The 20164-nt window shown below is 41.1% G+C and overlaps 1 protein-coding gene across 3 annotated transcripts in view; it reads right to left on the reverse strand.

Annotated features, from left to right (window-relative positions):
* VMP1 (vacuole membrane protein 1) overlaps positions 1-20164 on the reverse strand; it is a 59750-nt gene that overhangs the window by 3453 nt on the left and 36133 nt on the right. For all 3 annotated transcript variants that reach the window (XM_014876453.2, XM_014876454.2, XM_014876455.2), the window contains 3 exons: positions 14075-14155; positions 10940-11056; positions 8656-8717 (listed from right to left, as the gene is read on the reverse strand). In XM_014876453.2, coding sequence (XP_014731939.1) covers positions 8656-8717; positions 10940-11056; positions 14075-14155 — 260 coding nt within the window. The remainder of the gene's footprint in view (positions 1-8655; positions 8718-10939; positions 11057-14074; positions 14156-20164) is intronic.

Consider the following 20164-nt stretch of genomic DNA (forward strand, 5'->3'; position numbering starts at 1 on the left):
GATCCAGCCCACCCTAACTCCAGTTCCCATCACTGACCACTCGAATTGCAAAGGGAAGGGAGATTCTGAGTTTTGTTTAATTTTAAAGAAATCTACATTATACATTATCATACACGTGGTCCTCTACATTAAAAAAAACTCACCTAAATTTTGGTTATTTGGTTTTATTAAACCCACCTGTCCTGCTGCTGCTCCAGGGAGGGTTTAGTGAAAGCCTGCAGACCCAAGGCACACCAGGTGTCAATCCATGGAGTTGTACAATTGTCCCAGTGCCTCAAACCATTCCCCTCCTCATCTGACACCGTATTCCCTTCTCCAGGCTGAAGCCCAATTAAAAAATAACAGCTTTCTAATTTTAGGAATTTATGAAAAGCACGAAACAAAGTGTCTCATTGTCCTCCAGTAAATCTATTTATTTCCTTCATGGCCAGGGGCAAAGGAGGATTTTTGAACCCATTTCCCAGCAAAGGTCGTTTCCCCCGTGATTCACCACCGGGGTGAGGAAATTCTGTGCCCGGACTGGGAAAAATTCTGGGAAAAAAAAAAAAAAAAAAAAAAGAAACCCAACCCAAAACTGTGGAGCCCCAAAGCAAATCCCTGATGCATTTCTTTGCCACGAGCTGTGTCCGTGTCCCCAGGGATTCCTGGTGAGGTGTCTCAGCTCCTGGGAAAAGCTCTCCAGGGACTGGCACAGGCACGAAGCACCAGCGACATTTTGAGGTTTCTTTTCTTTCTCAAACAATTCTTGGGAGCCCTGAAGAGTGACTTGCAAGGTAATGGTTTACTTTTGAACTTGTGCATGATTATGAAATGAGGAATATTTAAATGGTGAGGGATCAATGATTAACTGGGTGGTGTTCGAATGACTCCGTTCCTCACCGAGAACTGAACTCGGTCAGTGCCCAAATCGAATTAAACAAAGAACAAAGACAAAAAAGGCTTGAGGAGCTCCTGGTGCATCAAAACAATATTTCAAATTTTTTCTCACTAAATAATTCACTTTTAATCTCCTTTTCTGTGCGCTACTATTATTTAAGTGCACAAAATTAATTTTATCAAAGCAATTTTGAAGAACTGCAAGATCCTGAATGTGAGGACCTCAGCTCCTATTTTTTGTACATTTGTAAAGACTTTTGTAAAGACTACAAAAGACATTTGTAAAGACTAATTCTGAAAGAAAATGTGCACAGATTTAAATAAGGAGTTAAAAAAAAAAAGCAATAGAAAATCTAGAAAATCAGGAATCCACATGAAATTCCTGAAATCCCATCTCGGCAGCACTCTATTAGTTACTGCTGCTTTTTTGGACAAAATGAAATCATTTAATCACCCAGTTATGTGCCACCTGATATGCAAAGGCATAATCTTAAATCTACAAATCTTACAAAGAATTTAATTCAATTAGAAATAAGGGAGTTCTGTATCCCTGCAAACCTCGGAGCTCCCTCGAGGAGGAAAGGGGAATTCAAGATGAATTTTGTGGGATCCGGGTGGGATCAGATTTGCATCACAATTCCTGCACTCAGCACCTCCAAAAAACCGAAAATTTCACAGGATGGAGAAGGAAGATGCTGGAAGATAACCCAAATATAATAATCCAAATAATCCAAATTGGAATAATCCAAAGCCAATTTCCTTTCAAATGGAGAATGTGGAAGGAGAAATTGTGATTCAAAACTTGTTTTCATTCAGAAGTTGTTTGAGAAACTCTTCAAGTTAAATATTAAATTTTCGTTTGGATTCATCCTGATTCTCTGCTCAATTTTAATGTTTCACAAGGAATTGAAACTGAGAACAAGCTTCCCAAAATTGCAGTAGCTTTTGGTAATCCTGAATTCATTAAAATTGTAACATTTCAGTCAAAAAACCATGATTTCCATTCTAATACTACAACACAAATTCCCATTAAAAATTTGGAGTCACTGAAAAAACACTTGGTGCCTGTTTTCACAACAATCACCTGGTCTTTGTAATTAAACAAATGCACTTCTTAAAAAAAAAAATTCAGAGATACAATTTCTATCCAAAAGACAAATTCTAAAGCTCCTTTTCCAATAAATAAAACAAAACTCCCCAACTGTTTGAAGCTCCACATGACAGAGATTCAGCAAAGTTGCTCAAGGATTATTTTAAAAATTACACCAAGAACCTGCAGAGTCTGACTCCAAAAATTTCCAGGCCAGTTACAGCAAATCTGTGTTTAAATTTATTAATTTGCTTTTCCAAGAACAACTGTCAACAGTTGCACCTCAAGTGCCTTTCACTGGTTGTTAAATGATTTTTGCAAAACTTTAAATCTTTTTAACAGAACCTTTGGAACTACAGAAAGATTTTTCTCAAAGGCACCAGGATGAAGCACCAAACTCAGAGGAGAAAAAACTGAATTTTCCCTGGGCCAGCTCACAAAAATTAAGAAGTTATTTGATATTCCAGGCATCTGCGTTTTTACTAATATTAAAACCACTTATTTGTAACTATTTAATGATGATATTTGCACTTCTGAAAGGTGTAAATTTTCATCTTCAAAGATCTTTAGGAGCTTGGGTTGCTCTTGAGTGACTGAAATCTCTCAGCCTGTGCTTGGAGGGCTTGGGAACACTCAGGGAATTAATTCCAACTCTGCTAAATCCTGAAAGTCTCTAGCAAATGCTGCTCCTCAGTGTCACTGCACCAATACCTCACAGAAATCTGTCACATTATAAATTAGGATATAAAATTCCCTTTTTATCGAAGCATGTGTGATATTTGTTCACTTTTCCATAGAGAAATGTTAGAATTCGCAGGAGTTTTCCATTAAAAAAAAAGAAGCTGCCACTGTAGACTCAAATTTTGGGAATAAAACCATGGGATTTTTCATGAATGAAAATTTGAAAGTTTATAAAAGTTTCCCACTTATTAGAGGCCTCAAACACCAAGTGATGCTGAAGCAGCTGATTAATAGCCCTGAGCTGTTCTTAAACTGATCCTGATGGAATTAAAAATTAAAAATTAAAAATGTGCTTGAGAACCCCAGTGCAGCCAGCCCAGAGTGTGAACAACTGGGATCCATCCCCAGTGGGATGCTCAGGAAACTGGGAGCACTGGGGGGTGTCCCAAACATGGGAGTTTATATAATTAAATTGAATTTAATCAGGGAAATTCTAAGCTGGAGGGAACAGAAGGTGCCAACAAGGCTGGACACACCTGGGGAAGGTGATGCAATATTGAGTCACAGCCCCACTTTATGGATAATCCCTCCAATATTCACAGCTTGGAAAATCCCTTTTCCCTCAGACCCCACATACTCAGGGCAGGTTTGGCCCAGATTTGGATTTTTTAGGCTGAGAAAAAACATCCTTTAGGAAATGGATCCATAATTCCAAATGAAGACAACAGGGAAGAGCAAAGGCACAGCAGCAGCCAATGTGCCCAGGGCAGGGATTATCTCCTGCACACAAGGGAGGGAAGGGGCACTGCAGGATCCCACAGGGAAAGGGAACGTGCTGGGATGGGCTCCTCCCTGCCCGGACCTTCAGCTCCCTCCAAATCCTTGATTTCAATCAGATTTTTGACAGCCAGGCCAGAGAGGGAACACAAAAGCTTTCACCTTCCTAACATTTATGGGAAATATCATTGAACAATCCAACCAACACCAATTGTAGGAGATCCCCATTTCTCCATTCCCCTGTGAGAACACAAGAAAAATCCATCCTGCAGCTTCAATTTAGGAGCAGGCACCGAATTTTAGTATATTAGTATTTAGGGTATTTTAATATTTAGGGTATTTTAGTATTTTAGGGTATTTTAGCCACCCCTCCCTCAGAAGTTTCACTCCAACACGGTGATATCGACTTCTTTGGAATTCAGGTATTTTAAAAACCACTGAAAAATAAATTCCAATGGAAATATTTTTCTGCCACCGGCCAATTAGCAAAGCTGATTCATTTGCATAACATGTCCCTTGTCTCAACAGGGCACCTTTCTTCCTGTGAGCCCTCTGAGCCTTCAATGGTTAATTTTTTTCCAGACAGTGATCTAAACTGGCTCAACGGTTAGTATTTTAATGAGCTGTCATTTCCTGTGCTGATAAAGATTCTCACAGTATTTAAACCATCCATTTCCCCGAGGCTCCACCACCAGCAAGGACCCTGCAGTGACTCAGAGGGCTCAGCCTGAGCCTGACTCAGCCTGGGACTGGGACTGCCCAAAACCTGGGTTAGGCTTAGAGAAACCTGGGACTGGGACTGCCCAAAACCTGGGTTAGGCTTAGAGAAACCTGGGTTAGGTTTAGACAAATCTGGGGCTGGGGCTGCCCAAAACCTGGGTTAGGTTTAGAGAAACCTGGGGCTGGTCAAAACCTGGGTTAGGTTTAGAGAAACCTGGGGCTGGTCAAAACCTGGGTTAGGTTTAGAGAAACCTGGGGTTAGGTTTAGGGAAACCTGGGGTTAGGTTTAGAGAAACCTGGGGCTGCTCAAAACCTGAATCCTGAGAGCTGGGGCTGTTTAAAATCGGAATCCTGGGAGCTCAGGCTGCCCAAAACCTGGATTAGGTTTAGGAAAACCTGGAGCTGCCCAAAACCTGAATCCTGGGGCTTCCCAAAGCTGGACCAGCTCCTTTTCCAGCCAAACCTGGGCTCCCCAGCCCCTGAGGAGCCCCCAGCCCCCACCTCCAGCTCTGGAGCTGAGCTGGTTTTGTGTCCAGAGCTCTGAAGCTGCAGGAAAGAAATCTGGTTTATGGTCAGGATCAACAGGAAGGTTTTGGGGTTAAAAGGCTCCCTGGCAGCTTCATTTGCTTCCTGGGATGAGGAAAGGAAAGATCCTGGTGGAGGTTCCAAAGCTAAAATGGCCCAGCTTTGACGTGGCTTCCACCTGAGCCACGCTCCAGTGGCCAGGCCAGCCCAGGAGGCTCCAGGGCTTTTTTTCCTTGGGACATTCTGTTATGTGAAATCAATGCTTTCAAAACGAGCAATTGCAACATCTCTGACCTGCTCGTCCTTAGCTCTGCTCACTGCTGCTCTTTGGAAGGAAACCTCGGCTTGCTTTTAAAAGATTCTTTCTTAAAAACTCAATTTAGGGGAAAAAAAACCTTTGCTTATTCAGAGTTAAATCCTTCAAGCCTTTTGCAAATAAACTCTTTTAATTCTGTTGTGATCCACTGGAAGGCTTTCAACACCAAAGCTCCTCAGATTTCAGCCCCATCTGTGTCCCTTTCAGGGCACCAAAGCCATTTTTGTGTGGAGCTGCTCTGTTGTGCTCAGGACACATCCCCAGGTTTCTGATGTACCAGGAAGATTGTTGAGTTTTGAACTAACAATGTCAGGGGTATTGGTTTAACCTTCCAAAATTCCTCCCAGGATGTTGAGAAGCCACTGCCCAGCTCTTTCCACCCCAGGAAAAGATTTCTGGTTCTCCCTTTATCACTTCTTGCCTTGTGTTCTAAAGAAATAACCTCAACCTGTATTGTAAATTATTTTTGACTAAAAAAAAAAAAACCCCAACAATCTTTAAGCAAACTTTCCAGTTACCTCAGTCACCATGATCTCATTTGTGCTTTTTTGGTGAAAGGAACGCCACGCTCCCTTTACCAGCATCAACTGAGATTAAGTTGTAAGCAAAGAATTATGGCACAAGAAATAGCAGCAAACTGGTTTGTCCAGGCAATGCTTCCAGTACCTGTGACCAAAAATCTGCTTTTCTTTCAGCTGTGCAATCACTCAGTGCCCTGCAGAGCTGGGAAGGGTGGGAAGCAGCTCCACAAAAACCACTGGGTTAAGGCACTTCAGGAGCACTGATATTTTTGGGGTGGATTTTGCAGAATTTGTTGGATTCTCAGAGGTAACACCCCCGAGAAAAGACTTAAAAATTCAAGTAGCCAAATCTCACTGGCCTCTAACTCCAAATCAGTTTATTCACTCGGTAATTAACTGATTAGATGAGTCTTTTAGAGGTAACAGGAGAGGCCCAGGCCAGGCTGGAGGGGCTTGGAGCAGCCTGGGACAGGGGAAGGTGGGATGGGACTGGAGGAGCTTTGGGATCCCCCCCAGCCCGACCCAAACCCCTCTGGGATTCTCATTTACAGTCAGGAATTCTCTGATTTTGCTGTAGGATCCAGCCTGGACCTGAGCACCTCTGGCAGACTCCAGCCCATCATTAACCACGGCCACAGGGAATCTGCAGGGCAGGCTGGGATTTCTCCCTAAAAAAAAAAATATAATTTTTCTTTTTTTTTCTTTCTGACCATTTCCCACCAGAATAGATGGCCACAGTTTAGTGGATGCTGTGTGCTTTGAGAATTACTTCTTCAGTAGTTTTCTGGGAATTCTTAATCCACGTTTAAAACTGCCCCTTCCCAGCAAACAGAAAACATCACCCTGCTCTGAAGAACTCTGCATGGAGTGACTTCACCAACAGCCCTGCAGCTGCAGGTAAAATACAGGAACAGAGAGACTGAGGAGCCAAAAACCCCACAACACACAGGATAATTAAATATTTCAATAAAATCAGCAATAAACTCTGGTTGAAGTGACAGAACACAGAACTCCTCCAGAGCATCTTCCCCCACCAAAGCTCAGGGAGGGCAGGATCCTCTCCCAGCACTGAGGGACCAACAGAACAGCTCAGAGCAGGAACAGGTTGGTAATTCCCAGCCCCATTTCCCTCCTGGAAATCCTCCTCATCTTGGATTTCCACCTCACACCAACCCCACTTCTCAAACCCATTTATTTCCCTCATTCCCAACAAGTTTTGTTGCCACCACTCACCCTCTGGCCTGTTTTTGTTCTCCAGCTCTCAAAAAATTCTACAAAAATTTAAAATTTTCTGTAAACAGCTTCTTAATTTCCTGCCATGTTTTCTTTTCAGTTTCCTTTTTAGTTTAATTAATAGAAAAAAATATTTTATGATCTGTTTGTAATGGAGACCTAGACAAAACTGTAAAATCAAATTAAATGACATTCAAGCAGCCTGGTTATGGCAGGCTCAGTGAGGGACCCAGCAGCATCCAGTGACAATAAAGAACAAGGTCTGCACATGAAAAAGCTCTGCCTTTTGACTAAAAATCACATAATTGTCAAGAAATTCTCCCTGGCTTATAAAATCAGATATTCCCAGACTTTATCTCACAACTTAATCTTCTGTCTAGGTTCCATTTATCCTGGATATCAGTATGCTCATTATTTTCAGGTATTGTGCTCAGATATTTCCTATTGTTTAAAAGCAATAGCCCAGACAAAGAAAGTCTAAAAGTCATTGTGGTGGATAGAATTTGATTAAAATAAAGTTACTGACCATTAAACAGAGCTCTGTTTTAATTCAATAATAGGGCTTTTAGGCAAGGTATTGTTTAACATGTTTGAGGCTCCCCTCTAACAGAAATTGATGAGGTAATGCTGGAGACAGCTTGAGAAAAGTCAAGGATACCAGGACATTCCAAATTCTCACTGTCTCCCAGGAACATTTTTTAACTCTGACATCAACCCTCCAATAAAACCCGAGTCCAGCAGAGCTCCTGTGAATGCATTCGAAGTAATTCAATGCAAAATTATCTCCAAGACAGATGAAGTAGGAAAAATCTACTGGGTTTGGCTCCAAACATCCACAGGAGAGTAAATCCTTGGAAATGTACCTGAGCTAGGGGCAGATCAAACTGTCTGCAGTGATTGATGCTGAGAAAAAACTCAGGATGCTTAAAAGAAACCACATTTCTCTCTCTCCCTCCCTTTTTTAAAACAATGTTCACAGCAACAAAGTAATGTTGAGTTTTGGTACAGAGCAGATGCTCAAGCAGAAGATCAGGAATATAAAAAAAACCAGGATTTGCTTCATCAGTGAAATGCCCTGCAAGGTTCTTCTGACACTCCTTCTCCTTGTACAGCATCACTGCCTGGAGTTTTGTTTCAAAAAGAATTATTTCCAGACATTCCCCCTCTGAACTTTTCTTGAGGAGTGTGGCTTTTATGTGAAAATACTTATTACACTTTGGGCAGCCAAATACCCATTTACCCCAGAGAAGAAACCTTGGAAAAGCAGGAATACCTTACAATTTATTTTATGGATTTACATTAGGTTGGATTAGTTTTAGTTTTTAAAAAACCCAAACCAAACCTTCTCAAAATCAAGACACTTTATCCATTTCTAGTGAATTTAACAGAAGGGGGATCAAACTCCACACACCAAATTTCTCATTCTGATGTTTTCTGAGTGATTTGATGTTGTAAATGTTTAAGGTACTTCCAGTTAAGGAGGACTTTTATTGTCAACCCGAAACACTGCATAAAATATCCGTTTTTTAATATGGAATCATAGAATTTGATGATTTTTTTTTCCTATAAATATAACTTTCTTTAACTTTATCTTTTTTTTTTTTTTTTTTTGCCATAGGATCCCACCACACCACTGCACAAAACCCAGAGCAAACATCCCATTTGCAGCTGTAAGTGCAGGGATCTGGGAGTGGAGGAGCTGAATTTTGGTTTGGGGTGAAGGTTCAGTGCTGATCCCACAACCCTGAGCCTCAGGGCCAGGAAAAATCTCCAAGGATTGGAGGGGAAGGAGCTGCAAGTGAGACCTGAACCCTGCGTGGGGCAAAGGCTGGAACAAAGCACATCTGAGCTGCCTCCTCCAGTAATTTTCCATTAATGGGTGCAGGTATTAATTACTGAGCTGGGGAATTACTCACCCGATGAGGGCCACCATCTGCTCCACGATGTGTTTGCTGAAGGTGATAATAACAAAGAGTTTCTGTGGGAAGGAAAAGAGCAGTCACAGAGAGCCTGGAGCCAGCACCATGGGGGACACTTTGTGCTCCTTCCCAAGCAGCTCCAACCCAGCTTTATTATTATTTTATTTTTTTAATTTTTTTTTAAATTTTTCTCCTCTTTATTTTTCAACGTTCTCCTCTGAAAAGAGGCAGGAGAGGAAAAAAAAAAAACAAACTGTTCACTTTCTGCCTCTGTTCCCTCCCAGTTTGTATTTGTTGCAGTGTTTTTGTAGCCTGGTGCTGCCCATTCTCATCCTCCCCAAACTCCCATTCCCAGAAGCTCCAAGGTCACTTTAACTTCATCAACAATGCTGGAGTGGAAAAACAGCCAGAGAAATTCACAGCCCCTTACACTGAGTGGCCTTCCAGATCACACAGGGGGAAAATAACGTGTGTTAGTCCCCTGACTCAGACAGAAACAACAAAAAAATACCCAGTGAAGAACAGAGAAAGAGCCTTTGGGCACCTGAGAGACTGTGATAAAACAGAATAATCACAGTCCCAACCCTATTTCAAAATGTATCCAAGAACTCTGCATAAAAACAGCCTATCACAGTAATATGGAAATCTAACCTAGCAAGTTTTACCCCTAAATAAAAATCAAACCTGTACCCATGAAGCTGTAATTCCAAATAAAAGATTTAATCATATTAAAAACTATTAAATGTATTAAAAGACAAACCTCAAATACAATTTCAACCTTACAAGAAAAAAGTCCATGATTTATCTGATATAATTTTATAAAACAGAATGACTCTTAATTTCCTACTAACCACAGAATTATTAACTCTAATTGTCATTCTTATGCAAATCAGAATTTTAAAAAAAGAAATGAAATGGACATAATTTTAATAAGGAGGTTAATATAAAAGGAGTCCTGGGATGGTCACTGCACCAGTCACTCACTTCCTGTCTGAACATTGCATTAAAAGCCTTTTCCATGACTCTCACATTTCCTAAATTCCATGTCCAGCCAGATCACTCCAAAAAATCAAGGCTATTGCACAAGGGTGTGCTTGAAAAAGAGAATTCTTAAAGCTGAGCCTATTACAAAATCTGATGATTTACCAACTGTACAAGGCACTGGGAAATGTTTTTTCACTTACATGGGATCTGAGTGTGGAGCACTATAAATTACACAGCAAACACTGTGGTAGCTGAACAAGGCAATTAAAATAATAAAAGGAATATTGATCTAATATTGTTTCACTTTTCTGTGCTGCCAGAACACATTTTAGCCAACACACGGATTTAAAAGCAGAAGAAAATTTAGATAATACAAAAATAAGTGTGGAGAAAAAGCTGTTCTCTCCCAAGAAATGGAAGAATTTCCAAATCTATTTATTGTTTTCTGTTTAAGCACTGGGCAAAATAAAAGAACCAATTAAAAAAATGATGGGAAGAAAAAAAACTTGTGTTTAGAGCAAAATAAAGATTTTAAAGCAGCTTGATGAGGCTGGAACACGAATTATTTTATACTAAAAGCTTATTTTGATGGGAGTCACAGCAGAGATTTCCAAACAACAGAGGCACAGGCAGTGCAAAAACCCAAACTCAGCTGAAAACATCCCAAACACAGCGATGTAGTTCATGCTGCAGCCCTGACCACACCAGAAAATCCTCCAGGGAATCCAAATTTCATCTCTCCTCGGACCAGGGTGACGCGTTTCCAAGCAGAACTCCAACATTTTGTGAAAACAACTGGATTGTCAAACTCAGCACATCTGGCACGGCCCTGAGCGAGCCAGCAAAGCCAGGCCCTTTCCAAAAGGGCTGCACCACCAAAAATCGCTGCCCCAGCCCCAAAAGTGCAGCAAATCTGCCCAAAGGGGGCTGGGCCAGCCCAGCAGGGCTCACTGGGGTTTTCTCACCGAGCTAAAAAAGGCACATTTCAAAGTGCAAATGAGTGCTGGTTACCAAAAAGGGAGTTCACAGCGAGAGGAGCCCTGGCAGTCTGGTAAAGGCCATAGGTAAATACCTTGGCTAACCACCAATTTCCTGAACGGGCCAGCAGCTATAAATTACTCACTTGCCACAGTTTGGAGGAGCCCAGCAGCTGCTTTATTGTAAATCCCTTGCACCAAATTAATTTCCATTACTTCAGGTCGGGCAAGGAGACTCCAGGATTCGTTCCCAAGTGACACAGTGGAACAGGCAGGGAAAGAATCAAAGGTTTCAGGCCCGAGGGAGGGGCAGCACTTGCCTGGATGTGCATTTTAATCACGGCTTTTCCAATCAAGGTTGCACCGAAGAAGGTCCAGAAGGGAACAAGAAAGTGGCCACAAGTTATCCCAGCCAGGTCAAACAGGGGGTTTGGGATCTGTGGAGTGCAAGGGAAAAGAGGTTCAGGAATTGCAGCACACATTGGATGGACAGGAACATGACAGAGTCTGAAATTCTGAAAAATGAGCAGTTTCCCCTTCTCCAACTCGACCCCAAACTCTTGTGTCTTAATAATTACAAAAATGTTGATGTTGCACCACATAAGTTATGATGTCTAGCTGGGATTCAGCTAGACAATGTCCCAGACAATTCCATTCTCATGGTCCCTCCTTACCCCTGGATCCTGAAAAAAACCTCATGAAAAGTTTTCCATGTGAAGTGCACGGAAACCACAGCAAAGCCATTTTGAGTGATTTATCAAATTTTCTCTCTGACAAGCACATCACTCTTGGAAGCCAGAGTTCCAAATGATCCCCAGTGATTTCCAGCTGAGAAACTACATTAAAAACTGGCATTTATAGTCATATGTATCCAGTTTAAAAGCACTGATTAGATTTTATTAAGCATATGCATTTCATTTAAAATTAAAAGAATTTTTTATTATTATTAAACTGCTGGCCTGACTTTTGGTATTGTGATACTATCTGTAAAATATTTTTGAAATGAAACCAAGAAAGTGTCTGAATTCCAACCTTTCCCTCTCAGTCTGGAGCACAGGGGCAGTGTGTGAGCAGGGTCACTCCCATGAGCAGTGTGTGGTACTGGGGTGACAAACTGCAGCACTGCTGGTGTTTTGTGACTTAAATAAAGGAACAAAGAGTGGGAAAGAATAAAGGACACTCTGCCACCAAGCCTGCAATGTGTGAGAAAGGGTTGGACTGGATAGCTGGAGAGCAGCAATTCAGATTTGTGAGCACCTGCAGAGGAAGAAATGTGAAGTAGGCTCAGCTCATGGCTGGGCACAGTCCCTGAGCACTGAGCAGGCTCCACCTGGGCTGCAGCAACAGCTCCATCCTCACCTGGGCTGCAGCAGCTCCATCCTCACCTGGGCTGCAGCACTCCCTGCTCACCTGGGCTGCAGCAGTCCCTGCTCACCTGGGCCAGCTGTCCTGGCCCCAGGAGCTGTCAATGATTGCCTGCTCAGCATTGTGCTCCGGGAGCCAAGGCTGCTCCAGGCTGTTCCTGGCTGCTCTCAGGGTGTTTTCTCGGTTCACAGAATGTTCCCAGCCCTGCAGTGAGTTTGGCCCAGGGTGTGTGGGTATCTCTGAGCACACCACGGGCAGAAGTTACTCAGCACCCCCCAGGAGGGTGTCTGAGCAGCCAGCACTGTGCTTGTTACTGAAAGTTGCCCAAAAAAAAGCCCACAAAGGCAAGAGGGCAAATTCTCACAAGTCACAGTGAGGAAATTCAGGGCTGATTCTTGCTTTGTTCCTTCCTCAGAGCTGCCTTTATATAGAAATAAACTCCAGACAATCCTGACTTCCTTCTTGCCACTAAACAACATGACAGTCAGTTGACTTCACTGGATAAGCTTGCAGAATTCTAATTTCCATCTGATGGTGTTTTTATGCAGCATTTAGAAGCCACCACTTGAGAGACAAGGACCCACAGCTGGGACAGTCATTACCACTTCACCAGCAAGTTCTCCACTCATAAAAAACACATCAAATAAAACTCTGCCTAAAATTCAGAAGGAAGATCACAGTTACAAGGGAGGCAAGCAGAGAAGACACCTGGTAGAGCACAGGGAAGCAGAGAAGCCCCGAGGCAAAGCCCCTGGGCACACATGGGGGGCTGCTTTCCTCCCCCTTGCTCACCCAGGGGTGCCACAGCAAGGGACAGCTCTGCATTCCTGCTTTTCCAACCCTCTGGAACCTTCCAGCTGTGCCTTCCTCCTGCAGTTGTTGTGTGAGCACATTCACAAACCCCCAGGTGTGCCCTGGTGCATCCTCATCCCTCCCCCAGCCCAGCTGCAGCTCAGGGCCTGAGCAAGGCTCGGGCAGCAAAGTGGGGAAGAAGTTAAACAAATGTTTAAATATTACTAAGCAGGAACTGCGGGGTGTTTACAGCCAGCTCTCGTGTTTACCAACTCCTTCTTCCTCCTCCTCCTCCTCCTCCTCCATTCCTCCACCTTGCCCAGTCACTCATCCCTGCCACCTCCAAGCTGTGCTGGTGACAAAGACAGGGGACAGCTGGGGCAGGGACGTGTCCCAGGACTGAGTCAGAGCAGGGAGCAGCTCCTGAGAGCTCCCTGGCTGGGAGGATTTTAGGAGCAGCTTGTAGGCTACGACTCCACTCTAAACTTCAAGAGCTTTTAAAGGATTAGTGAGCAGGAGCTTAATGTCAGCAGCTCTAATCAGATTAATTGTAACACAGGTTATCCACATCTGAGCAAGCAGTTGGCTGTGTCATCTTTACAGTTTAGGAAACCAAGAGATGCTGGACAAGTGTGGAGTGAAAGCCTCAGCAGCTGGGTAATGCTGTGGTTATTGCAGAAAAATGGGATTGGGGGGGTCCCACTCTTCCCCCTTCACTGCAATCACGTCCCACAGTTTGTGTGTGGGATGAAGAACAAGGTACATCAGCTCCAGAGAGAGATTTAAACCTCCAATATTATTTTTTTTTTTTTATTCTGAAAGAAGGGCATTATCCTACTCACAACCTAAAATAGCATCACTGGAGATGAACCTTTCACCTCTTGATTAAAAAAGCCAGGAGCAGTTTGTAGCTCCACAGCCACGATTGAAATTTGTTTCTTTTTTTCTGCCCTCTTTGGTTCCTAATGACCCAAGGAGCAGATGGGGGAGGATTGGAATGGATGGACACCCTCATCAGGATTTCTGCAGGTGATTTTCCACTCTCCAACCCATGCACACCTCTGGATTTGAGGATATCAAGAATGTCAAATACAATACATCAACACCTAAAGAAATCATAACACAAATTCCAGCAGCTTTTGTTTCCCTGAGCATCACAGAGATCACAGAAACTGCAAAAAAAAAAACCCCCAAATCCCATGGCAAGACATGCAAGCTGCAGTTTGTGCCAATCAATCAATCAATCAATCAATCAATCAATCAATCAATCAATCCCCCTTTTCCTGGGGAAAACTCACCGAGGCACAGGCCAGGATCCCAAAGAACCCAACCTTCTGCACCAGGTTCTGCACTGCCAGTTTGGCCCGGGAAGCAAAGTCCTACAAACAGAAAAATAAAATTATTAATGAAGAAAACCCCACCTGAACAGAGCTCAGAATGTGTTGTGATTTCCAGGATTTCCTAAGTAGGAATTGGGAGAAATTTAAAAGCAGAAAGGTCAGTTTGAAACCCTTTAGAGTTTAGAGGGACAATGGTGGTGGAAATCTGAGCACCCACAGGCACTGAATTTTGTTTTTCAAACCCTGAGAGTGGAACAAAGCTGCCCCTGCTATGGAAAAAGCTTTTCTAGATTTTATTTCCCCATATCTTTGCAATGCCAGTGCTGCTTCTACCTTATTCCTTCAACAAGCAGAGGGAATTAATTGCTCCAATGCCATTTCCAGTGGTCCAAAGGAACTTTCTGAGAACAGAAAGAGCACAATAATCCAAATTATACCCTTAGATCTGTTCTCCCAAAGCCAGGATCTCAATCCAAATAACCAATTCCAGGCACTGCCTACAACACACTGGTAAAAATTCATTAAAATCCAGAAAGCTGAGCCTAAATTAATTTAAAATCAGGGAAGGTGCAGCCCCTGTGACTGGAGCTGTTCTGTACAAAGCTGCTCCCTTTTATTTTGTGATCAGTCCTTACTCCTGAGCCTCAAAATTTACCAAACACCCAAGAAACCCCTTAAAAAACCAAAAATAAAGATTCTCACAAGCACTTGCTTTGAATGTGAGAAGGGAATTTACAGGAGATAAAATTCTTTTGAAGCAAAACTGTCCAGAAAAATAAAAGCAAGATCAGTGCTCCCTACTCAGGCTTGGCCACAACAGTTCCAGAAAGCTGGAAATCCTTGGGAATAGCAAACATTAAAAAATAATTATCCATTCCTTTTTAAAAACCTACAAATAAGCAATAAAATTCTGATTTTCCAGGAGCAATGCAATAAATTACACAAGGAAATGACTTTAATCAATAATTAATGCTATTCTAAATTCCACCCTTTACTACTGAATTGTAGAATTTAGAATAGCATTAATTTTTGATTAAAGCAACTGCAGGGTAATCCAGGAAAATTACATTTATGCAATTTTAACGTTGTTACAGTTCTGTTGAAACCTTAACTACTACACACTAAAGAAGGAAAACTACAATTATTTTACAATGTTCTTGCATATTATTTAAATTTTGAGCTGAAGAATTGATAAATTTTTCTGTGGCAGATTAAAAAATAATAAATCTGTGCTAAGAGCATTTGCTTCTTTTTACACCCTTTTTTCAAGTAGTAACTTTTCTCCATTACTGTGCTTTCAGACAGTTCAAATTCTCATTTTTAAAAAATCAAAACAAAACAAGAAACCAATTATTACTCAAGTCAGAATAATTCTACTTATTGTATTTAATGCCTGGAAAAATAACTCAAATTAAAACTGAAAGAAAAATACCAAAGAAATGAGATTTCCTAAAACTTTCAGTGGGACATTTTTAACCACAGGGGAATATAAAAATCATCTAGAATATCCTAGAAAGGTGAATTTCCACACTTTGACCAGGAGTAACACCTTGAGCTCATGATTACAAAATGGGAGAGATCAAATATTTATTCTTTTAATAAAAATTTTCCCATTGCAGGAAAATATTTCCCATTGTTTTCCTCGTAGGATCCCCACAGAACTAAAGGGATTAAATTTGCTCCCAGTGAGGCTGACACCAAAACCTTGAGTTTATTCTGATAGGAAACAATCTGGAAAGCAAAACTAAATATTTTTTTTGGTTTTTTTTTTCATAAAAAGAGCAAATTGTGACACAAATTGTAACAAACAACAAAACATGACAATTTCCTGACGACCAAACCCAAAAATCTTGCAACATCCCAGGGCAGTTCCTGCTCCCACCCCAATTCCCTCGTGGTCATTTCCCAGAAAAATGAACCCAAAAAGGGGATCCCAGCTCCAGGGGCACCCTCAGCATTTGGGATGAGCTGCCAGGGATGAATATTGAATATTTATTGACAATAAATAAATTAAATATCCAGCATTTTCCTCTAGGAAAACAAGAGCTCTGCCAGTGTCCCCAGCCAAACACAGGAGTGAAAAATCAGCTTTTGATTTTCATTCTTAACAAATGAATTTAACACTAAAAAAGTGCAAAAGCAGATTCTGTCCTTGGGAAAGGTGTCCTGAATTAATTCCCTCCCCTGGGATTCCTGGAACAGAGTTTGGTGTGGCCAGGACATTTTCAGTTCCTGTTTTCTCCCCCATTTCCCAAAGCCACGGGCTTGGAGCAATATTTTCACTTTTATAATCCAATAAATATATTTTCCTTGCAGCTCCATAAATCTGAGGGCAAAGTACCTTTAAAATAAAACACTCCAAGACAATGATTCAAATGGTTCTGGGATTTATTTCCATGAAGTTGTTTCTATTCTGATTTTAATTTATTCCCCCATTATCTTTTACTGTGTTGCTAATGCACTGTTGTATTCATTTTCACAAGCTGGAATTGGAAATAAACTCTCTAGCAAATGACCTATAAACTCATAATTACAGCACAGCTGATTTAATAACTATATTATTATAATTATAACTAAATTAACTGTATTAACTTAGGGTAAAATGCACAGTGCACCATTTTAAACCAAATTTCTTAAAAAGAACCAGCTTCTCTCACCCACATTTCCCAACTACAAAATTCAAGGCTGCCTTGAAGCTAGAATTTTCCTTCCAGCTAAAAACATATAAAACATTAAAAAGCTAATAATGAAGGTCTTTAAAAAAAGTTTAACAAGTTTGTCTCAAAAAAAAAAAAAAAAAATCCAAAACTCCAAACCAAAACTAATGTTGGAGCAAATTTTCTCACCTTATTAATTCATAACTTTATTTTTTTTAAGTTATTACTCAGCTTGTTTCTTTGTGAAGTTTTGGTTTTACATTGTCTATCACAAATTATTTCATGGAAAGCAAAATTTTAAATTCTAAAAATTTCACTCAAGAACTTATCATTTGTCTTCCTTTTTTTCCAAATTTTTCAAATAAGCCAAAAGACAAATTAAAGATTTTTTTTGTACCTATTTTCTATGATCTAATGGAATCACAGCTATGAATAATTTGCAGGGTAATAAACCTACCAAGGTTGCAAGAAAATTATGAATTCCAGCCTCAACATTTTACTCTGTGAAAACAAGTTCAGAATTATTTCTCTTTGGTTCCTTCCTTAAATTTTGTTTGACAAATCTTTGCAACATCTTCAACAATAAAAAAGCCTTAAAAGTTTCATTTCTCCGAGAATACAATCCCCAATTTCACAACTTTTACCTATTTCACAACAGAATTTTTTTTTTTTTTCTTTTCTAAAGCCTGCACTGGGAATCTTCTCTCTAGTTTTTAAGCATTTGAAAGAAAAGAAAATAACTTTCTGCTTTAAAATATAGCATTATTTTATATATATATATATGAAAAAAGACAAAAGTTCAGCTACTTACAGGCAAATCATTTTCCCCCCAAATTAAAGTTTCTAGACTGGACTGGCCTCTCAGCTAATTGTGATTCATTCTTTATAACATTTCAGGATTCTTTAGCTCACTGTGTCCCTTTCAAAGATGATTTATTTTTTGGGGTTTGGAAATAGATTTCCTGTGAGTGCCCCAGTGCAGGCAGAGGAAGGTTAAATGATTAAACATGACTTCACTGGCTTCATCATCAGATCCCAAGAACTTCTGGGCTGGAACAAGAGGCACACAAAGGTCAGGGATGATTCCCCAGCTGGCAGCTCTGGCTGGGGGGAATTCTGTTGGATCTGCTCAGATCTCAGGAAAAATGGAATTTTTTATCATTTCATTGATCCCAGTGGCTCCACGGGACAAAAAAGTTCCAAACCTAAAGGGGTGTAAAGAGAATTTACATTTTCCTCCTTGGAATAGATCCTGTGGAGCAGCCCTGTGTAAATAATGGATCTTTTATCCCTGGAAAAGCCTTTCTGAAAAAGAGAAAATGGACAACCTTGTCTAAGTTACAAAGTTTTGTCCCATCCCTCTGTTTTATTTGGTTTCCATTTATAATTTAATCTCTCTTCTTTCTCCTCTCACTGTAAAGTTGGTGAGCTCCTCTGAATGTGAGGGGAGAACAAGCACCTCACCACATTTAACTAACAAGCTCAAGGAAAAAAATAATTTTAGTATTTTTTTTTTCCTCTTTTCCCTCTGTAACAGAACAGTCACAATTAATTGTTCCCACTGAAATTGTGAAGCCTCTTTTCCCTCACTCTGTAAGTGCAGAGCTGGTTGATTGATCCACAGGAGTGAGCTGGAGGTATCCAAAGAGCTCTGAATAATCAGAGTTGGACTGAATCCCACAGAAAAAAAAAACCTGTAACACTTCCCCAGCTCTGTTCTCTGATTATGCAATGTGACAGTTCATTTTCAAACAGTTGCAATCAGATTTGAGGAGCACAGAGAAACCAACAGCTCCCATCACATCCCAGCTCAGTGTCTGAAAAACACGATCCAGATCCAGATTCCAGGGATTTGAGGCATGGAAAAACTTCTCTCCTGTTTCTTTTCTGCTGTAAATACCTCAAGCACTTCACAAAGGCATTGGGAAAATTGGCAAATTTAACACAAAGGTGGAGCCAATTCCATCCCAAGGTCATGGTGCACATTCCCTGCCCAGGAGGGCACACAGGGCTTTGGGAGCAGGGCAAGGCAGGGATGTTTCAATGCCATGGATATTCCTCACCTGGCACATGGTGGCCTGGAGAAGTTAAAACAATTTCTAGAAGGTCTGGAAGAGGCTACACAGGATTTGTGACTCTGACAGAAAACAGGAGCATGAGTGAAAAAAAATTAAATAGAGAATACAGAATATACACAGAGAGAGATGTGAATGTGTCACACCTTGAAGGTTCTCCAGGAGAACTCTGGAGCAGTGGAGAGAGGGAAGTTCCTCCTCCTGCAGATTCCCCAGGCCCCTTGTGTGTGGTGGAGTGGACAATCCCTCCAAGATTTGAGCATTATTTCTATTATTGTTACAATAAAAAAAATTTAATTATCCAGATAATAATCTAAAGTGGAGAACATTTTTTCCCCCCCAAAATTGAAGACTGTGTATGAAGCCACCATTTAGATCACCAAAATTATAGAGTCCTTAACATTTAAGGAGCTGCCTACAAAGACAGTGTCCCTCTTTATGTAAAAATCTGAGTTATGTTAAAAATGAGCTGCACAGTATTTTGTTTCTTCTGGCTTTCTGTTACAACACAATGGAATCAAACACAACTTATGGGAGAATGACCATTTGTGGTCAGGCAATGGATTCCAGGATTTCAGAGCACTGGGAGGAATTATTAACTCCTTGGAATAGAGCATTGACTGCAGGGGAGCAGCTGCAAAGAACTCAGAGAGGTACCCGAGGCTGGGAGGTCACAACACATCCCTGCAAATGGTTCAGCACTCACTGACCAAAAGCCACTGCTCAACCCTCCCCAAAATATCAAAGGCAACAAATCCCATGAGTAAATTACAAATGGGAATATTGTGATAGCAGCTCATGGATCTTTGTTCCAGTTTTCTCCCAAAATATTTCCAGTTAAATGCAGAAGGGCAAAGTAAAAGGGGATATTTCCATTTGATGCCTGGAGAGCAGGGGGTGTGAGGGGTAAAATTTAAACTTCCTTATCACCCAAAAATCTGGGAAAGAAAGGTCCTGGCTGGGAAATCAGAGCCCCAAAAGAGGAAGCTGGGAAAAGTTTTCAAGGATTACTGAAAGCAGTGATGGGATGGTGGCAGAACTAAGCAAGCACTCAGTTTGATGAAAGAAAGGGATTTACACACAACAGACACAGAACAGACATTCCAGATTCTAAATAAGTTTCACTTCATGAAAAGTCTGGGTTTTCTGAGACATTAAATTCTGGAAAAGGAGTTGGGTAATCATGGAAAAGTTGCAAGAGAAAAGGACATAGATGTTGAACATGAAAACAGTTTTTAAAAGTACAAGATGAAGGCAACCAAACAGCAATAAAACAGCCTTGGCTTCTCCAAAGAACTGTGCAAAGAAGGGAGCAG

The sequence above is a fragment of the Sturnus vulgaris genome, chromosome 21 (assembly GCF_052056855.1).
Source record: "Sturnus vulgaris isolate bStuVul1 chromosome 21, bStuVul1.hap1, whole genome shotgun sequence".
NCBI lineage: Eukaryota > Metazoa > Chordata > Aves > Passeriformes > Sturnidae > Sturnus > Sturnus vulgaris.